The sequence below is a fragment of the Camarhynchus parvulus genome, chromosome 3 (genome assembly GCF_901933205.1).
Source record: "Camarhynchus parvulus chromosome 3, STF_HiC, whole genome shotgun sequence".
Taxonomy (NCBI): Eukaryota; Metazoa; Chordata; class Aves; order Passeriformes; family Thraupidae; genus Camarhynchus; species Camarhynchus parvulus.
In genome coordinates, this window is record NC_044573.1 from 46,381,079 (window position 1) to 46,403,410 (window position 22,332).

The 22,332-nt window shown below is 39.8% G+C and overlaps 1 protein-coding gene across 1 annotated transcript in view; it reads right to left on the reverse strand.

The window, feature by feature from the left end:
* The window catches only part of UST (uronyl 2-sulfotransferase), a 155,295-nt gene that overhangs the window by 61,370 nt on the left and 71,593 nt on the right, over window positions 1-22,332 (reverse strand). Inside the window, 2 exon segments of the mRNA XM_030944405.1 lie at window positions 13,672-13,751; window positions 21,358-21,513. Coding sequence (XP_030800265.1) covers window positions 13,672-13,751; window positions 21,358-21,513 — 236 coding nt within the window.

Here is a 22,332-nt window from a genome sequence, read left to right on the forward strand (position 1 = left end):
CTAAATGCTCATCAGAAGAGTGAAAAATGAAAATCAGACAGCTAATAGCTGTCTTGATAGAAATTTCTAAGTCATTTTGTCTTTACTGAAGTAAAAGGAGGGGTGAGATTGCATAATCAACCCACCATATTCCCAGAGCCTACTCTTTTGCTGGTACGGTCACGTTTCTGAACATGAGAACAGTAAATTCAGGACCAAAAGCCCTGAGGAAAGAGGCTCACACAAGCTCAATCACCCCAAGAGGACAGCTGAGATGGGAAATCACTCTTTCACAAATGCTACTGAGGAACTTCCATCTCCAAAATGTGGATTGTGTATGTGCCCCACCTCCTCAAACACAGGACAGCTCAAATTTCTGATTTTCTGCACAGTGTAACCAGCTGCTATATACCCAGCTGTGGGTTGCTCCACCAGGCAACAAGCAAGGAATTATTAAAAAAATCAAGTCTGTTCTGGTCCTTATTCAAATGCGCTTTTTTTAAAAACATAGTTTATAATACTTCAAATTCCAACCATTTGTTTCTATGAACTGTACTCAGAGTCATTTATGGAAGCTAAGCAGCACTCACAGAGCATAAAAAATTCTAATGGTTTAAAAAAAAATTAAAAAATCAAGTACCTTAAGCTATTTAAAGAAGGGCAAATCAATGCTCCATCCATTTGTTCAAATATGTTCTGCATATTTTTAGATACCTATCAACTACAACATATTAAATGCTCTCCCAAGTGAAGCTTTTCAGATTAACAACACCCACATGAAAGTGCTCTTGCAAAAAAAACATATGTGCTCTCATTATACATCACATCACCTTATTTGCGCTCAAACCCCTATTGTGAAGGATTCAAAATGGGACATGACCATATTTTCTAGGCCTGAGTAGCAAACTTACCTTCTCTGAGTGGGATCATGATTGGATCCCACATGATGAAGTTGCACAAATATTCTCATCTCCAGCAGCCCATCGGCATGACTGGGAAGAGTGGGTCAGGACACCACCACTCCACCAGGGCACTGCAAATGGAGACACCAACCCCCACAACATTCTTCCTGTACTTAATGTCTCCTGATTTATTTTATATGTACAACTAAATCCCACTTGTTTTAACTGAGCTCTTGTTGAAGGTGTATTTTTGGAGTCCTCATCAGAAAAACTATTTGCAAGCTTCAGTCAATGCTATTTAGCTTCATTAATAATATATTCCCCTATGTCTTTTATAATAAAAAAAAAAGCCTGAGATGTATGTGAGCTTGCCCCTTCACGTTTCTGATTAATTCCAATTTTATTATTTACATTACCGATACCTTCATTTAAAACCACTGACAAATCCCTTGCAAGTTAGGGGGTAAAAATCAACAGAAGCGATTTGCTTGGCTTTAAAATGGAGGCTCTCTTAGCTCCTATTATTTTTCATTTCATTTCAGGAGGCTGCTGCCTTTGCATTTAATACAAAACTCTTCACACAAGCAGAAGATGGCTTCCTCATCCTTGCAGACAAATCACAACTCCTCAAGGAAAAGATTACTCCCACCCTATTCTCTGGAAGAACATTATCTGCCTCTTACTCTTTCAACACACACTGTTTCCCCTTAAACAAAAAGGGTGGTTGCTGGAAATTCAGTATAATGGAAGCAAAGAAGAACCAATGGCCATGTAAAATTAATAGGAACAGGTATTTTGTATCCTTCTTATAAAGGAAGCACAATTTCCTTTTCCAGTGCCATACAACTGAGAATCACATGCTGACAGTACAATTGCCCAGCCATCTTTACTCAGCAATTATGTTAGAGCATCATTACCTGCCCTGCAGCAGAGCTTCACAGAGAGGTCATGTAAAAGCACTAACATAGAACCTTCACCTTTTTAGGACTTAAAAAAGATGCAGTTACCTCAACATTTATCCTCTGAAAAAGTTATTTTGAAATACTAGTTTTCATAACATCGTGCATCAGCATGAACTTGTGGCAAAGCAATTCCCGGCACACAAGGCACCAGGCACTTCTGGGATGCTCCAGTGGTCCTCCTAAGGGATGAGATGCAAAGAGGAATGGGCTGAAGTACTGCCAGCCTCCATAATCAAGAGTTTCTTTATCTTCCTGCTCTTGTCTGTAGTTCCTCTCTTGCACTCTTCACCCTCCGCTCATGACCTCATGCTGTGGTCATGCTTTTAACCTTTTCTTTAGAACTGGTGGAGTTGATATAGGGCATTTCTCTACTGATGCACCTATGTCACCTTCACTGTTATTTCAGTCATAACAGTACTGGCGTAGCTGAACTGGTACAAGGACCATCTAGAGCACACTTCAGGCAAAAACTTTGGCTTCATGAGGCCTTTTTCCTTTCTTGTAGAGTACTAACTAGGCTGCCTGTCCCCAGCAAGCTGAACTAAAAGTCATGCCAGTCTGCTTTTTTGTTGTCGCTCTCTAGTTTATCCCAGACACAAAACAAACAATGCAGAGAGGTGATGTAATTATCATCCTTGGGAGCATTCAAAAAACATGTAGGTGTAGCACTTAGGGATGTGGGTTAGTTGTGGACTTGGCAGTGTAGATAACAGTTGGACTTGATGACCTCAGCAGTCTTTTCCAACCTTAACAAATCTATGATTCTATGAAACAAGTTTTTTCATTTCAAAATTTTATCTTTGACTGGCCTGCCCTTCAATGAGAAGTGTGTGCAGGGATTCAAAATGCCCAGTGGTTCAAGGTTAACAGTAAAATAGTACACACTCCTCATCAATCATCCTTTCTGGACCTGAGATTTCAATAGTAGAAATTTCAGTTTCTTAAGTGATGTGTCTGGGTCACATAATTGTAAAATTACAACTGAATCCTCTAGGAATTGTCTAGTAAGCTGCCTCAGACCAGTGAATGGCTAAAAGATAACACTGTAAAGCTTTGTATTTCTCTACTTCACTATCCTGTAAATCTACCAAAATATTTTAGGCTGTATTTTGTCAGTCATTCATGCTTGCTAAACAATTAGGGTCTTCTTTCTACCCTATATTTTTCATTCTCCTGAGGATGTCAAAGAAGTTTAATATATAATTTCACAATGAACAGCACCAACAAGTATCCCGTGTAGGTCCCAAGTAAAGTAAAGGAAATACTAATTATGTTTTCATTTGTGTGATGCAAAGTTACAGCTGGAAACAAGTAAGACAGTAAACACTAACTCTCCATACAAGACTAACAGCAGCTAAACTCCACATTAATTAAAATCACCTAATTCCAGATACCCTGTATTTAAGACTTTCTTCCAGAGGCCTGGCTCAGGTTTCTCTGGACCTCTGATTAATGTTTCACTGTAATTCAGAGATGCAAATGTTATGCATTTGCACAGAAGAATACGAAAACTAATTACAAAGTATTACAATAAATTTCCTGCAAATAGTAGAATTGCTGATACAGCTCTTTGGAAAGTATTAAATCAACAAACATAATAGGTAGAAAAGATGTATTTTCAAAATTGAATGAGACCACAGATTTGGCTGAGGTAGTTACATTAGCATAAAATCTTGGGGCTCAATTTCTTAGGAAGGTTATTATGCAAAGGATGCTGCAATGTACTCAGCATTGCATGTTCAACTTCCTGTATGAACACATTTATCAAGGGGAGGAGGGGTGACTCCAGCCATCCTGTGGAAATGGCTGTTGCAGAGAGCAAGTCAATGTTAGGAGTGTTCACATGGAAACTGAAATACAGTGAACGGTGCATAACAAAAAAATAAGTCATTGTAACTGAGCAGTATATATATAATGTATGCAATCTATAGAATATAAAAATCAATGTAAGTGAAAGCTATAACATGGCTGCCCGGTCGCAGATGTGAAAATCTGCTATCAGAGAGGGACTCTGGACGTCACTCTGCTTGAGGCTTGGAACCTATGCAGTTTAATGTGACAATCTGTCATTCAGAAGCTATGTGCAAAGTCATAATATTTTCAGAAAACAAAGCTGCAAAAGGAGGGAATAATGAAGGGAGTGATTTGCTGGTAAAGAGCCACTTGAGCCACCAGGCAAGAAAGACAAAAGAAAACATTTTGCACTGTAGTAGAGCAAATGAAACCCAAAGCATCTAGAACCTGAAGCAGAGCATATTCACAGGGAAGGAGTAGTTCTGGCAAGGACATGCATACTTCCACATATTATCAGCAGTGTGGGAAAACTTACAGGCCAGAATAATGATCCTAGTTTCCCTTTTTCTGAGAAGCAGGAGGAGAGAGGAGTAAAGGCCTGACACAGCACTCATGACCATTCACAGAGTCCATTTTCAGAAAAACATGAACAAAGTTCATGCAGCATCACAAAAATGATGAAAAAAAAATTAAAAGCCTCCAGCTTGCAAAGTGAATGAGAAGGAAAAAATACAGAGAAGGCTGAGAGATGACTGCATGACTGTGTAAGAAATTATACGTGAAAGTACACAGGTGAAAAATGTAATGAGTCTTTACATAGTGGACAAATGCACTCTGAAATTGAAGGAAAAGGAGTCAATAGAACTTCTATGAAAAATTAGGAGGAAAAATAACTCAATTTATTATTTGAGAGAACAATTCACTATTGAAAGAATTTATCAAGCGCAGCAGATTCTCTATTACTGGTGATTCAGAATAAAGACTTCCATTTTCTTTCTGAAAGATGGAAGTTTCAGGTTTAAACTTATTTATCAAGGGCAGAAAAGCTTCAAAATTATTCAGAACTGTCACCGTCCACCTTTTTGTCTGAAGGCAGGATCAGCTATGCAACTGCCACTACCAGCTTCAAAATCCTGAATATAATCTATTCTGTTGCTTTGCTCCCCTTGTTCTAACCTTCTCCTAAATGTCTGATCTAGAACTCGATGACAATTCCAGTTCACCACTTGTGTTATCATTAGTCATTAAGAACTGCATAGTCCCTTTTTCTCTGCAGACTCTTTTAAATTAAAAAATTTAAAAAAACAACCCAGAAGTGTAATGACAGTCCCCTCTTTCCCTGTCTTCTCTATTTGTTTTTCTTTTCCTGTGATTTTAGGTAAATTTTTAAAATCTCTGATCATTCTTCTTATTCTCTTTTGGACCCCTGTGGACTAATAATCATCCTTCTTAAATCAAGTTACTCCCAAACTGATAATATGCAGTGTGACCATGAGCATGGAAGCTGAACACCAGTAAAAACAGGATAATTGAGGAGTCATGCCTGACCCCACCTTCAGTACCTACATTTCAAGCAACAATCTCTATTCTGAGAATATCATGTTATGAGCTGAACGAAAGATAAAAAGTGTATAATGCAAAGAACACAGGAAAGCTAGGAGAATAAATTATCAATTAAATGATCTTAAAATGTGTGGAAAAACTCACCAGAAAGTAATGCTTTAAAAAAAAATAAACCTCAAAAAATCCCTGCTTAGATCACATAAAGGTCAAACTGCACATGAGATCTGTGCTTAACCTTCCATCAAGTCACAGTTAAAAAGCATCATTACCACTCACATAATTAAAAAAAAGTAGTATAAAAAAGGAAGAAAAAATATGTAGAAGGGATTACAGCACCATGTGGCCATTCATGAAATGTGTACTTTACAAGGCAGACCTCACATGATGGTAGAAAGTGTTTCATGATGTGTTAGCAAAAAGTACAGATTATAAAGAACACACATAAAGACACAGTGTTAAGGCCATGCTCGAGTTTAGCTGACATTTCCCTACTTTTAACAGTTTGCCCAGAGGGTAAGTTTTTTTTTTTGCTACCATATTTTTAATGACATTTCCCTAAGTGTGTATTTTTTTTAAAGGAGAAAAAAATCCCACAACATAAAATTACTTTAATAGATAATCTTAGGCTGCAATCATGGTTTCAAGATGTTGATTCAAGAAGGCATTCAAAGAGCCCAATCCCTCCCACAGCTGAGCTGTGTAGAGTCAGTGCAAGCTGACCCAACTACTGCTCTTTGTACAAGGTATACCTGAGTTTGCATTCAAAGGGTCCTGGACATTTAGCATCTTGTTATGCCAGCTCTGTGCATTCGCCCAACACACTCCTTTCAAATGCTAGAGAAGCATGGCTAACAGACATAAAAGACATGTTCTACAAAACATGAACATACTGTCTGGCACTAATTGTTCCAAAGAAAAGAAGAAACAATATTCCTCAAATTACTAAAAAATCTGGGTGCCGTGACCAGAATTGCATGACTCTAAGACAATGAAAACAGCATCACAGAATCACTCTGGTTTTACTGACCTCCAGTCAGTCTATAAAAAAGCGAAATTCTATTTCCAAATCAATGGATTGAAGGCATACATACTTAGGTTAAGTCATTGCAAAGCAAGATGTTTATTTCCAAAAACAAAAAAAAAATTGTAATTGTATCATCCAGCCCTTCCAAATTATCCACAAGCTAACATGCAAGGCTTCCAAACACAAGCTGCCAACACAGAGTGTGCTTCAGCTTTCAAACATGAAGCTTATTCACATGACAAAGTTAATTCATCCAGATTTACCTCCTTTTTGTTTGTTAGCTATAGACACATTTTGCAAGAACAAGGGAATGGTGTAATATCAAAGTGCTCTGTTAAAACTCAATCTTTAGTGCTGCTTCTGAATGAGAAAAAACACAGAAACAATGACTAACAAAAAATCTCAGCAACATTCAGAAATCAAATTTTGTTTTGGGCTTCTCCAGAATTTCTCTGTCCATCCCTGCCTTCATATAGCATGTAATTTATTGCTACCCATAGGTCAGAATTCAGGTCAGAGTTGAAGGAAAATTGCCAACCTGACCAGCACTGCTGCATGTGACACTGTCTGGCCACTACATCAGCTCAATTTATTCATTTTTATTAGTTAGTGTTGGCCATTTTATCTGCGCAAAAAAGTAATAAAAAAAGATTTCAACAATGTTGATACAGACTGTCTACCAAAAAAGGCTTGTTTCAAGAAAAACAAGAACCTTACACATGAACTCTGCTAATGAAAAACAGAAAACTGGAAATATTTCTTATGTGGATTCTAGGGACTAAAGGCAAGCTCCTTACCAAGAAGAAGACCCAACAGACCTTTCTCTCCTCCCCAAAACCTGTCTCCTTTCTCCTCTCACATTGAGCAAGCAGGCTGGCATCCAAGCAGGGCACAGGGAGGTGACTGCTGGCTGTGGCACAGCAGAAGGTCCACCAGCTCTGTTTTGCATGGCTTGGCCTTCAGCATATGTACCTGCAGTGTGGCTGTCTCAGAAGTCTAGTGACCTACTCAATGTGTTTTCAAAGTGGCCAACATGTTTAGGAATGATTTAGCAACTCGGGAGGGGAGAGGATGGAAAGACAGGCAGGACAACTGAAACTGCTGCACGGCTCTCATTTCTTTAGAAACTTATGCCAAAAGTGAAGTGCTGTCCCCTCCCTCAAGCACATGCACACATGCTAAATACACACTTAAGATATTAAAAACTGCAGCTGAAAGGAAGAAGAGGGCAGCAGCCTGACAGCACAGAAAGGATGACTCCTGACACAGCAGTGCTGGGTGATAATTCATCCTGACTCTGAACAAGTAAGATATACTCAACTGAATTATAAGGGCTAATTAAACTGTAAAATTAGGTAGAATTGGTGCTTTATCTCTCAGTGGCCCATAGCTACTACAGAAAATAAAGAATTCATAGCTCCAGTGAGACATGAAAAAGTCTGTCTCACTTTCTGGGCGGTTGTTTTAATGCTTCTCCTTTCTCTGACTTCACCCTGACCTGATCAGCCAGCCCTCAAACAAGCAAAACTCACCAGACACTGACAGAGGCATGTCATTAGATTTTTACACACTCACCTGCACCATTCACTTCCCCCAGGCAGGAAGGAATGCCCAAGCCCCCTGCTCTGCCCAAACTGGGTCTGTAAGTGCACACCCGGAAGAGAAGAGTTTGACGTTGGAGAGAGACATGCTGCCCTTCCCCTGACCAAAACAGATGTTGTGCAATTCTCCATATCCCTGACTCATCCTTACCCAAAACCATGGTCTTGCCACCCGCCTCTGCATTCCTGCAAACTTTCTTCCTGCTTCTCTGAAATCTGTGACACTTGGAGCACTCTCCAAGTGTCTTGAGTCACTGCCCAGTGACTGTTACAGTTAATTCAGCAGATTACTGAGAAATCAAGAGGGACTTTTCCACGAATTTGAAGCTTCTTCCTGAGTATTTTTTTCTTGGACTAAGTAGATGACAACAGGCACTTATGGTAATGCACAGTGAACAAATTGCAGCTATTCTGAAACAGCTTTTTATCTCTCTGCAGGTTATTCTGCTTCTTCACAGCTTCTGCACTTCAACATTGTATTACCAGGATCTACCAGCAACACCTGGAATCTCAGGAAATATATCAACAAATAAAACTTTACCTGCTTAGAGACATTATTTAATATTTGCTCCTGATTAACACTTTGGCTGTTTTTCCCAGCAACATTACTATATAAACTTCAAGTCAGAAAAAGACAATAAACATCCCCAAACCCACAAAAAACCAGCACCACTTTCTATAAAATGAGCTGGGTGGAGTAGCCACCCTTCAAGAAAGCATGGGGTCATCTTCTGAACCTAACCATCACTGCACTGGATAGACTGGGAACAGAAGCTGCAAAACACTTTGCATAAAAGCTTTCTCTGTGACAAGGGCTATATAGAAATTCACTAACATGAAAGAAGAACAAGCCAGTTTTTTATCTTCTGTTCAAAGCTGGAAATAATTTTTGCTTTCATGTCTCTTTTTAATATTTATCATTTTGTCTGCCTCTTCACACTACTTTGGATTGAGAAAAGATAGTACTGTATCAGAAGATGAAGATGCAGTAAAGAGGGATTCATTTACTCAGCTGAACCAACAGGCACTCTTAAAAAACTGTTCAAGAGTGATGGGAAAATCGCCTTGGCAAGCATTCAGGTCAGGATTAGATTTTCAAGGTTTTAGAACTTTGTTCAGCAAAACTAATGGGGCTTCAGAAACATGCATGTATGTACTCAAACTCACCAGTGAAGGCTTAGTTCACTTCCACTAGAGATTTATTCTGGAAAGAAGATATAGCCTTTTTTTTCTGTTTTCACTTGGAAGCAATCATAAGTAAATGCTTTTCTGAATAATCAGAAAGCTTTAAGTGCTGACAGGTTTATAAGCGGGTACAGGGCACAAAGGCAGAAAATTCAACTGATTTGTCACTGCTGCTATTCACATCAGCAATGTTAAAAAAAATTAACAAGTTTTTTTTTACTACTGTTTGGGAAGCTGGGAAGCACCAACAAGGATGAGGAAAAGACTAAGGTATTTAATGCCATCTTTGCCTCAGGTTTTAATAAAAGACTAGTTATTTTTGGGGTACCCTGCCCCAAGTTGGAAGACAGAGAGCAGAAAAAAGTCCTCTTAATTCAAGAGGAAAGAGTCAGAGAGCAGCTGCACCAGTTAGCTACACACAGGTCTATTGGGCCAGATGGGATCCACCCAAGGGTACAGAAGTGCTTGCTGAGGCAGGAGTGCTCACTGAGCCACTTTCTATCACTCACCAACAGTACTGGGTAAGTGGAGATATCCCTGTTATTGGAAGTCAGCAAACGTGAGGCCCATCTACAAGAAGGGCTGGAAGGAGACTCCAGGGAAGCACAGGCCTGTCAGCCTGACTGACATCAGGGCCAGGGAAGGCTGTAGAAAAGATGATCCTGTGTGCCATCACAGGGCACACACACAACAACCAGGGGACCAGGTCCAGCTGCCTTGGGTTTGTGAAAGGCAGGTCCTGCTTAGCCAAGCTGACCTCCTTCTCCTCCAAGGTGACCTGCTCAGTGGGTGAGGGCAAGGCTGTGGATGTTGTCTGCCTGGACTTCAGCAAAGTCTGTGACAGCTTCCTCCACCACTCTCACAGACAAACTGGCTGCTCATGACTTGGATGGGTGCACAGTTTGCTGGGTGAAAAACTGGACAGCTGAGCCCAGGAATGATGGTGCATGGAGTTACATCCAGCTGGCAGCCAGTCACAGGGGGTGCTACCCAGGGCTCAGTATAGGACCAGTTCTGTTTAACAGCTTTAATAATGATGAGGGGATAAAGTGCACCCTCAAACAACACCAAGCTGGGCAGGAGTGTTGATCTGCTGAAGGGTAGGAAGGCTCTGCAGAGGGCTCTGGGCAGCCTGGATTGATGGACAATCGTATAAGGCTCAACAAGGCCTGGTGCTGGGTCCTGCACCTGGGTCACAACAACCCCAAGCAGCACTACAGGCTGGGGACAGAGTGGCTGGAAAGCTCCTTGGTAGAAAAGGACCTGGGGGTGCTGGTCAGCAGCTGCCAAACAAGAGCCAGTGTGCGCCCAGGTGGCCAAGGCCAGTGGCATCCTGGCCTGTATCAGCAACAGCGTGCCCAGCTGGACAAGGGCTCTGATCTTCCCCTCTATTCAGCACAGATGACGCCACACCTCACTTCAGTGATGGGCCCCTCACTAAAAAGGGACACTGAGGGGCTGGAATGTGTCCAGAGAAGCGCAACAGAGCAGGTGAAGGGTCAACACCGTAAGTAATATGAGAAATGGCTGAGGGAGCTGGAGTTCTTTAACCTGGAGAAAAGGAGGTTCATGGAAAATCTTACTGCTCTCTCTACAACTATCTGAAAGGAGGTGGAGGTTTGTAGCCAGGCAGGGATTGGTCTCTTCTACCAAGCAGCAAGTGACCAGGCAAGAGGAAACAGCGTCAAGTTGCACTGGGGAGGTTTAGACTGGATGTTCAGAAAATTTTTTTCATGGAAAAAGTTGTCAGGCATTGGGACAGGCTGTCTGGGGGAGTGATTGAGTCCACATCCCTGGAGGCGTTTAAAAGACGTGTAGATGTGGCACTCGGGAACATGGCTTAGGGGCAAATTTGGCAGTCCTGTGTTAACAACTGGACTTGATGATCTTTAGGATCTTTTCTACCCTAAATAACTTTACATCTCTATTTTAAGCCAAAACAAATCAGATTCACATTTTTCATGACTGCTTATATTTTCTCTGCTTCTCTAGTACCTTGGTGATATGCTCTAAATGGTTTAATGCAAACCCTACACATCTTGAAAACACTCAAGCAGAGAGGTGCAAGGCAAGCAGAAGAGACTCCTTTTGTTCCTATTGTGACCAACCAAAAGGGTAGCAAAGTAACATGCCTTCTAACTCCTACCTGTCTGCCAGCTCAGTATATGCAGGACGAAGGAGAATAAATTTTTTCTTATTCCTTCCTGGGAACAAAAACTTGGTTTCAAAGGTATAAAATGCCAAACAAGAGAAATGAGTCACTGGACTGATGTCCAAAAAGGCTGCTCCTGCAAAAATTCACAGAATCCAGTAATGGCTCTGCTGCAATGGCATGTAGAAAGTCTCATGCCTTTTCCCAGAAGGGAGCATGAAGTTTTACCAAAATAGGGTTCTTTAATCTTCAAGCTGAGCCTTTCACAGATCTAGACCTGCCCTAAACCTGCAGTCAGGAGTCAGCTGTTATCTCCTACCCATCCCTGTGCATTTGTCCTGCTCCCCACTGTGCTGGCTGCTCACGCCAAGCTATTGTCTGAGGTCTTCAGCTGTCACCCAGAAAACACCACATCAATACTCTGAGCCCCATTTTTTTTTTTTGTCTGAGGAGCTTTGTATGACTTTTATATTGAGCTGGCAGAAAAGCTGGGGCAAATTGGAAGAAAAGTATTCCACAGACAGTCTGAGTCCAGCTAACCACTACAGGTAGGAAGGTTTCTATAAAGAAATAGTTTAAAGAAATCAAGCAAAACTAGAACATTTTCATAATATTGTAATATTTCTAATGTGTAGTTAAGTCACATCCTGAAGTTTCTGTAAATGCAATATTTGACAATCCATTTCCTAAAGAAATCAGTTTAAAAAATCATCCTAGAATTAAATAGCCAAGAAAATATAAAACATGCTACTTCATTGTTAAGTATAACACTGCTAATAAATTTTGAAACAAAGTATGTTTAATTTATGAGAAAACACTAAGAAATGCTGAACACTAGTATGCAATGTTGCTGCAATTCAATGCTGTCTGATTTGGAAGACTCATCAGCCTTTTCACTACTTCACACCTACTAGGTAAACCAAGGATACTCTCAATAAAACAAAAGGTATGTTTTCAAGTTTGCAACAAAGAGCCAAAAGAGAAACTAAAAATACTTTATACATCTTATGTAACTGTTTTATATTTGCAGATTTGTATTGTAAGAAAAAGGTAAATACTTTGTAGATACATAATGTATACACTACAGAAGAAACGTGGTATCTTAGTGGCAAGGATGTACCATAGGTACAGAAAACAGGATCTATAGGGAGGAGCAAGAGGTTAAGACTGTTGATCTTCTTCTCTCATACCTGATGTTGAATATCATCTCTGTAAAATCAGTCTAATCAGGAAACATCCCTTTGACCCTCACATGTGGCTACTCTTTTGGTCTTGCAAAAAAGTTTGGAAGAGGAAAGAGATCATTTACCGAAAGTGTGAAGTCCTAATTATTTTTATTTTTTTAAAGGTAGTACATTAGAAACAGAGCTCTCAAGGAATCAGAAGAGAGAACACAGAAGATCAAAATTTTGTTTAACTCCTCATTTCCATATAAAAAATCATGCCCATAGTTAAGGTCTATATCAAGCGAATTTCCATTTGCTCAAAATATTTTATTTTCCAAGAAAACAAAAATAAACACATCCTGTCCCCAATTTTATAATTTCTTACTACACTGTCTACAGAAACCTGAAGCCATGCACTCACATTACCATGCAAACAAAATGTACCACGCTGTGTATTTGGCAGGCTTTGGCAAAGATCTGCAGTATGATCATAATTCTACCAATTTTTAAGAAATCTAAATTAAAGGAGTCCAATCTGGTGACACAGATAGCATGGTTCCTGAATATCATTTCCAGATTAAACTTACAGCCTGGGCAATAAGCATCTGCAGTCAGCTTTAACCTCTGCATCCTGGCTAAATGCTAACTGGCATCACTCATTCAAGTCCTTCCAAAAATTCCTTAGAAGTTTCATCCAAATTCAATCTTCTTCACATTCCGTGCTATAAAAGTCTCTAGAGTCTTGCAGCATACTTTTAAATATCTGCCAGAAGAAACAGCACTCCCATGATACAGAGTGTAATCTGTTTGCATGGTTTAAAAATACTTCCATAGCCTGTGGAATGGGGACTATTTTGTCAGAACAAAATTAAATTGGTTATATTGGTGAAGAGTTATTCCAGGCACAAAATTAATGAACTCAGTGCAGATTTAGATCTCCTTTTAGTGTCTGGCTATACGCAGATGAAATGTTAACAGAAGTGTTCTGCCGCTTTTAAAACACAAGTGTACAGTTTAAAGTCCTAAGTTACCATCTCTTGCATGTTGACTGGAAATATTATAAATCACAATAATTTCAAAAGGCAAAACCATATAATAGCATCCTGGCTTTTCACAAACATACTGTACATAATTAAGCTACAGAAAAGTGAGTGGGGGGGGGGGAAGCCAACAACTTCAGAATGTGAATTCTAGTGCCAGAAGAAAGGAAAAAAAAGTGCATTGTATTGTGTATGAGTAAAAGAGGGGAAAAGTTTTATGTATTACAATTAATAGGAAAAGTTTTATGTATTACAATTAATTGAAATCAATGAAAAAGATTTTTGACCAAAAAAATGCCTTACCTTGAGAAGTTGAGGAAATGAACATGTCTAGTGAATAAATAGGGCTGCTCAGCAGTGCTTATGTTTTTAATCAATTCCATCTAAAAAGAATTAACAAATCAAATTTTCCACGTTACATCAATGCACAATTTCAGACAAACATAAAACTTTCAAACAACAGATAATGATATAATTTTCAAGTCTGAATTACTCAGGACCTCCTTCCCCACTATCCCTCCCAAACACTGTCATCAAGATAGCATGATGAATATTTTATGTCTAAGCAAGAAAGGTTGAGCTGCAGACACCATTCTGCTACCATGGAGCTTACGTACTTCCAAAATACTTCCAGAAGAGGGTATCAGTTTAAACAAAGGCATAAACTAAAGGAAAAATCTAAACTCTCTAAATCTGCAAGAGCCTTCCAAATGGCAGCTACCCTCTGAAGATACTGGCTCTATTCACCCCAATGCCAAAAATGCAAAATGTCTGTAAGGGAAAGCAGGAGCCGAACCAATGGTCATTTTTGTGTAACAATAAACACTGCCAACACAGTCAAGACATCAATTGATTTCCTTGATTAAGTATAGAAATCAGGACTTGCAATTCCTTTTACTATTACAGTAAATTAGGAGTACAAACTGAATGGGCGCTTTTAGAAAGATGATGCTAAATTCTAGTTCAGGCCCATTCACATAATGTTAACTTTTTCAAAAAAATAATTAATTAATTTGAGTTTTCAGATCATTAAGATAGAATAATGTAAACACAGATATATAATCTATTTTGTGTGAGCTGAACTCTAGCTATGATTTACGGGAAGCTGGAGGTATCTAGTGAAGCATCATGCTAGAAAGTCGATGTTTCAGTTCATTTTGCTTCCTTCTTATTAATTTCCTAAGATTTCATTTCTAATTTTCTGTTCTGTCTTCAAATGCAGGCTATGTTATGGACACTGAACAGAAATACACTTGAAATGACACGTTTATTGATTTTGCAAACTGGGTAGTAGAAAGCAATTCATACACTGGATAAAAAAAGAAGCAAGTCTGTGAACTACATGTTCTGATTTGAGTCATATTAATTTGTGTGAGGAGACAGTAATTAAAAAATGTATTTCTTAAAACTGGAATGCTATAGTTGACATAGATAAAATAAGCAAGAACATGTAGTCCAGCCTGTTGTGTGGTCAAAATAAAGTAACTGGCATATGTGGAGTTACTAGCAGCAAAAAGAGCATGGTAAAAAATTCTGCCCATGCGATAGCAAATACCAAACCACATTTAAGAGACGGCAGTTGCCAAATTTTTTCCCCTTCTAATGTCCAGTTTCAATGGACTGATATTTTGCCATGGTTTTTGTAATTTATATCACATCTTATTGCTTCTTATCCATCCTCCACTTTTCCCCAGTGCACATACTCTGCCTTCTTTCAGCCAACATAAGCGACTGCCATTCAACTGCCAGAAAGAAGTGCACACACTTAGAGACTTTCTCTACTTTCCCTCTGTCTTCAACAATTCTATACACACATATACACTATGACCACTGAAGCAAACAGTTCAGCTTGTCCATCTTCTCAGCATGGACCTTTTCCTGTCCAACTGTTTTGAGCACATCAGGGTATTTGAGGTACAGACCTTATACATCACAGCATATTAGGTTTGAGAAAGTATAGCAGGGTATGTTACATCTAAAAAAGACTGAAAACCCAAAGACATGGAACGTAAAACGAGATCACTAAAAGAAAGATAATGTAAATGGAAAAGAGAAACAGAAGAATATGGAGAGAACATGTGAAATTAAAGAAATTAACACAAGGAATTTAAAGAAATAGGAAGGGAATAGCATCCCTTCCTTAGCTAGTCATATATGGAGTCTGGACTGCTTGATTCAAGCATAAACTGGTCTTTGCACAGCTTCTTCAGTACAATATAAATACATCGGGCAAGAAATTGATAAACCTGAAGAGGAAAGCTTGTCCAGATCAGAATTAGAAAGCCCAGGGAGCTTTGCAATACTTAGCACAAAGGAACTGAGTATTGTTTCTTCATGCTCTGAAGAGACAAAGGCTTTCCTAGCAAACCAGTATGTTGACATTTCTTTAGAACTGGTAACTCACTCTGCCAAAAAATTATATTCTTCATTCACATTCATCCACCTAGCAGAATCAAACAATAGAAGACCCTGTAGCCTGTGTATCAGATGTTTCAATTGCATTCTGTGATAGTCAACCTGCTACAGACTCTTTTTCTGGTTTTGGTGGTTTTTTTTACTGACACAAGTTACAGGAGAAGTGAAATTCTCAGAACTGTGTAAAGCCTGATGTTATAGTTTGCATTTTACTTGTGTTGCTCTATCTGCATGAAGTAAGGAACAAAGACAGCAAAAGGAAGTTACTGATCTGGTATGAAAGCTCTGTTCATGCCTCTATGGTCATCGCTGTAATTCCTTCTTGCCATAAATGAAAAAACCTTACTAGTGTATAAATATGGGGATATAAAGATACTATACCCATACAAAGTAATCTCACTAAATCTAAAAACACAGGCAGCTCTAGTAGAATACTGCTAGATAAACTTAGCTGAGGGTATACGCCAGTGTTGCAAAGCACCACATGAGCTTCCCTTGGTTCCCACTGGCACCAATTTGCCATCAGGAAGCAGATTCACATCACAGCACTGCCACGTTTCTCACTCCATTTCACCTGATGTCAGTGTCACAGAACCTGTGGCTGGACAAGCACAGGCACTTCAGCCTCAGCAGCAAAGGGAGGCTGGAAAGATGCACACAGTGCAGGACAGCATCTGGCTCCTGGCTTTTTTTTTTTTTGATCTCTTGCTACCAAACTCAGTCTCTTGAGCTAAGACAACAGCTTGCTCTAAAGCAGAAACAGAATTTTGTTTTGACTTAGAGTACCTTCATATTTAGACATTTAATGATCAACTGGACTTGTAAGCAGATGTGGATAAAGCTACAATGTGCATAAGAACAAACAAGCAAAATCCATTCTTCTAAAAACCCTGCCAAAAGGGTAAGTAAGGCTCAACTGAAATGACACACAGATGTCAGGAGGGAAAAATAAATAACTGTAATGGCTCATGGCCACATGCAAATTGTGGCCATATTTCCCTTGGGCCTCTCTCTCTCTTATCACGCTGTCCGGAACTGCTTTCAGGCTAACAACTCAAATGCATTGCTCAGAAAGATATAGTGAGCCCTTCCTCTTTCTAAGATTATGTTAATTTGAAAAAAAAAAACCACAACCAAAAGAAAAATCTCCACCATCTCTCAGAAGAATAAGTTTGGTTGGTTGGTTTTGGTTGTTATATTTTTTGTTTGTTTGTTTCTATAAGATGAAACAAGAATGAAAGAAAATAAGACGTAGAGGATCCAACCACAGAGAGCAAGAGTGAGCAGAGGATGAGGGCTGAAGAAAACAAGTGCTTTTGGATGAAATGAGTGATGAAGGAGAATGACATACAAGTACAGATGATCATATCATTCTAAGTTTGAAAAGAAATAAAAGCAGCAGAAGATAAACAACCCTGGCAAACTCTGCTAGGAAAGAGATGAGTCAGAACATATCCATGGTGGGAGGGAGAAGCTGTAGAAATATTTGGAGAAGTACAAAAGGAGCATGTACCTGCTAGGATTAGGGCCCATAAAGAGCTATTTCTCTCTCACTGCTGCCCAGAGCTCTCCTGCAGGAATTAGGCAGCTTCAGTGAAACATTGCTGAAAAATACATTAATTAGCTCTTGAAATTAACTAGCAATGGGCTGGTGCTGCATTGCAAATAATGCTCCAGCAGATGGCACCGTGAAGTGACTCCAGGAGGGCTGGATGGGGATGGATTTTCTCTAGCCTCAGCATCGTCCCTGCACAAAAACTCAACTCTGGCCTTCAAGACAGGTCACCTTTCTCTCTTCTGGAGATGGCTAGTCCAGTCCCTGTGCTAACCACTCAGAGCAACCCCACTTTGTTTGAGGTTTGCAGTAAGTAAATTCTACTAGGAACAAAAGGAAATAACCACGTAGCAATGCCACCCAAACAACAGCCAAAACGTTACTTTTTAAATTTAAGATGCTGTATTTCAGTGTGAGAATTTGAGGTCAAAATATATAAAGATGGTGAGGCAACTGGGATTTTCCAATGTGGTCTGCTGTATCACACCATGGTCTCCACAAATAATGACACAAAAAGGACCAAAAAACCCCTCTGTATCTATCTTCCCTGTGAGCTCTTTACATTCTTCCACTGCTTTCAGTCTCTACTGAAGGCATGTAGGGCTCAGGAGGCACAAGTACCTACAAGAATTTTGGTATATCACTTTCATCTCAGTACTCATTTCCATAAACAACTCACAACTCCCAGGAATGAGACTAGATCTTCATTTTCAGCTCTCAAAAGCTTGGAATGGTTTCAAGAATTTCTTCACCTCCCCAAGCTGGTATGACCAATTTTCTGTCTTTAAAAGCATTTTAGAAAAATTAGTGATGGATTTTTAGTGCGTTGAACTGGAATTACACATAAAGTTGGCTGCACAGCCATAATGATGGGTGGTAGAAGGAAACAATTTGAGGATAAAGTACCAATTACTCTTGTATGTGACTGGCATTTCTATACCTATAAGCATACTCATTCTTACTTCCCTGAATGCAATAAAATGGTAGTGGAGAGGAAAGTCAGGGCAGGGGAAGACTTCATTTTGCAACAGTTTGAGCAGCATTTTAAAGTCACATCAATTAGGTTAATATTATGTGTTATTTCCTGTCTCTAATTTACTTGAAAATATTATAGCAAATGACAAGCCATATATTAATACATCTGTTTCCAGAACTCACTCCCTTATGCCCACAGATGTTCAAAGGCTGCACTTCTAATTGCTGGCAGACACACATAATTTGGGAAAATTTCTTAGTAGGAAGCAGACTGGAAAAGGCAATGAGAATATGGATTCCAATTATGTGCAATCCCCACAGTCATTAAAAACACCTACACGCTTAACTTTGTTTAACAACAGCAGACTACATAAGCTAAATATTTACAGAAAAGTCTTGGCTGGATCAGGGCTTTAACCAAACACAGGACCTAGAAATGACAGAAGAAAGAGAGACATATCATCTCAAGTGAGAAGCCCATGCTCATGCTGGAAGCCTACAGCCCAGCCCAGCTCTCTTTTTTCTTGTTCCAATGCCTGGAGCCTGAGATCACTCATTGCCTTAACTTCCTCCTGTTACACCACATTAAAGGTGGAAAACATCATTTATTTTTTCATATTCTGCTCTTAAAAATTGAGAAGACAACTAAAAATGCCCTGAACAACAGAATAGTTACTGTCTCCAAGCATGTTCTCTGGTGATCAAAGGCACTTTTCAGCTAAAATACTCAATAAATTATGAGCCTATTGTAACTATGGAAATAAACCATAAATAAAAATAAAGAGACTCAAATTATGGCAGGGAAATCTATAGAGTAAATCATCATCTCTGTAGCAATACTTCCAGCAGATTTGCCGTTTAGTAAATTAACCACTTGGGAGTGCAAAAGGTAATGCAGATAATTATTTGTCAGTGTGCTGGTTGCATCAAAAGTAAGTCTGGGTCTCTCTGGAATCTCCACATACTGGACTAAAGCACAGAAAACTGTGAAGAAGTGATCTTGTATCATGTTTTAACAAAGGAAAATCCACCTAACCAGAGAAAGACAGAACAGAACTGAGAGGAAGAAGCTGATCGCAGTGAAAGCTGGCGATTACTAACATCTGAAAGATTTTTGGGATTTATGGTATGTCCCTCAATCAGCAATGAAAATTGATAAAAGATACAAACAAAACCCAAGAAGTCCTACCCACAGAAAACCCATATCCCAGCAGAAAAACTAAGCAGACAGGCTCTGTAGCACGGGATAGTTTGACTCCTTTCTGATGGGACCATATCGCCACTGTCGCAGGCTGCACGGTGCTGCCATAGGATACACACGGGGATGCTGCAGCAGATGCAGAGCAGGCATTTCCTTGGCCACAAGATGTGACGGTGTTCACAGGGGTCTTAGGATGAGGGAAGAGATGGAGATCTGACTTTCAGAAGGCTTGATTTATTATTTTATGATATATATTACATTACAACTATACTAAATGAATAGAAGAAAAAGTTCTCATCAGAAGGCTAGCTAAGCTAAGAACAGAAAGGAATGATAACAAAGGTTTGTGGCTCGGACAGAGAGTCTGAGCCAGCTGGGCTGTGATTGGCCATTAATTACAAACATTCACATGAGACCAATCACAGATTCACAAGTTGCATTCCACAGCAGCAGACAATCATTGTTTACATTTTGTTCCTGAGGCCTCTCGGCTTCTCAGGAGGAAAAAATCCTAAGGAAAGGATTTTTCACAAAAAGATGTCTGCAACAACAAGCAGGGGCAGTGAGGGGACACTGTCCCCCTCCACAGCCTGTCACTGGTGTGCCACATCTAACCACGCATAGCAGCTGTATTTGGGCTGGCTTGGCAGCCCTGCTCAGCTGCACCCCACCTCTGGCTGAACTTATGGAATGTTAGGTCAACCTGCTGCGGTGGGACCCCAGGGACACCTTGAAGGGGAGGAAGGTGGGACCTGCAGAAGCAGTATCAGCTCCTAAATTTTCATTTGGAATGAACTGCTGCATCTAAAATAACAAACTTGTGCTCATGAACAAGCTGCAAGTAAATGACCCCCAATCACAGCACAATGTCACTGACAGGCCCACATCCGTATTTTGATCATTGCACGCATCCTTTTGTGGTTTGCAGGCTGCTATTTCTAGAAGTGACACAGGCAGCAATTGCAGCCTTTACCTGATCAGCAGCTCAAAATAGCAGCAGCGGGCAACGTGTGCAGCATCCGACTACTGACATGCACTTTGAGTCTGAGGTTTTCCTGCACCACTTGTATCAATCTGCTCACAGAAGTGATACTTGCAGTGGGTACATGTGTACCCTGAAGTGAAGAAAATTTAAATAAGTGATCTGTCACAGAAACAGAAACAAAGCAGCAAAAGTAATCCTTCTACAACTTTAAGGGAACATGAAAAAGGGTGTCTGCGTAAAGAGGTTTCATGCGGTATTTCCACTTCCCTCAGTGAGGGTTGTGCAAAAACACGAAAAAGACAGATAAGCAAAAAGTTGAGATAGGATCAAGGACATGTCATATTATAGAAACATGGGTTAGCATGACCCTGGGAAACAACTTTTTGAAGCAACTGATTACTGGAAGTGAATTAAGAAAGTCATCAAAAAGGACCTTTTTGGCTATTATTTACTCCTGCTCTGTTGAAGACCCAAGCTAGGTCTGAATAAGGTGTCCTGGTTATAGGATAAATGGCTGCAGATACATAAATACATGTCCCAGATCTGCTTGCACTTAACTTCACTGTACTAATCCTTCTTGCCTTGCTGGTAGTCTAACTGCTATGCTGACTAAATTCAAGAGTTGTCTCCCTGGAAGTTAGTTTTTCTGGTTAGCTGCCACATCATGTTGTTCTTGGCTCTGCCACCCATTTCTCTTATTAAGTGAAGTCACTTAGAGAACGATAATTCCGCATGATTACTCAGGACAAAGTAGCAGTACATCTTTTCAACAGGATTATCTGCTAGCATATGCCTTTGTTTCTCAGTTTCATATACATAATAAAAAACCAGGACCTAAGACAAGCAGGAGTAACTTACCTGCTCATTTTTGGTCAGTCTTGTTTTGTTATGTATGTCAGATGTAACCAGGTTGAATCCATGTTTCTCTGATAAAATTCTTAAAAGCAAAACCACAGTTCGACTTCCACACTTTCCAACTCTGTTGTAGACCACCTGACTGGGGAAAGGAAGTACCTAAACAAAGATTGAGAAAAAAAAATGAGTCAGTACATTGATACTTTGTTTCTGTGTACCTCTCAATCACATGTTTTTACCTTAAGCCAATAGTCACATAGGGAAGAATTTCTAGGCCCTAGGTCAGAAGCATTCACTTCCCCTAGCAAGGCAGAAGCTCTTCAGAAGAGAAACAGAATGGCTCAGGGAAATGGCAAGGTGAGATTTCCCTCTTGGGATGCAGTTAAATGCAACAGATTGGCAACTACTCCAGAAACACTATGTAGGCTAGTATTATTATTATGTTGGTAATGATCTTGATCTTACTGCTTGTAATCTCAATGCAAATACTCATCTTTAGTTGACTATCTCCCATAAAAAGAATTTAAAGGAGTGAATTTGCACTACAGTTTGGGAACTTGAAGTCAAGCTGACATAATGCAGGAGGAATGAATGCTTGGATTGCAAAACTTCAGCTTAAAAAGAAACAAAAGAAACCAAATAACAACCAGTTGCACAGAGCTAAAATTAATCAACCCTTTTAGTTTCAAATATAAACATGAATCTTTCAAACAGACTCAGAACAAATCATGCCACTGGTCAAGGATCTACGTGCAGAATAATAAACACAGGGCCACAGGGGGCCTGAGGCCAACTGGCACAGTCTGATCACCTCTGTACAGGTGATGTTCATTAAAAATCAAAATAGAACAGCAACATCCAGCCTGGCCCCTGGGAATGGTGTCCAGCCCACACTAACTCTTGCACCCTGCTGTCCTCCCCAGGAAACCAGAACAAGCAAAAAGTAACTCAGTGTCTCACAGTATGTCAGATGCAGCC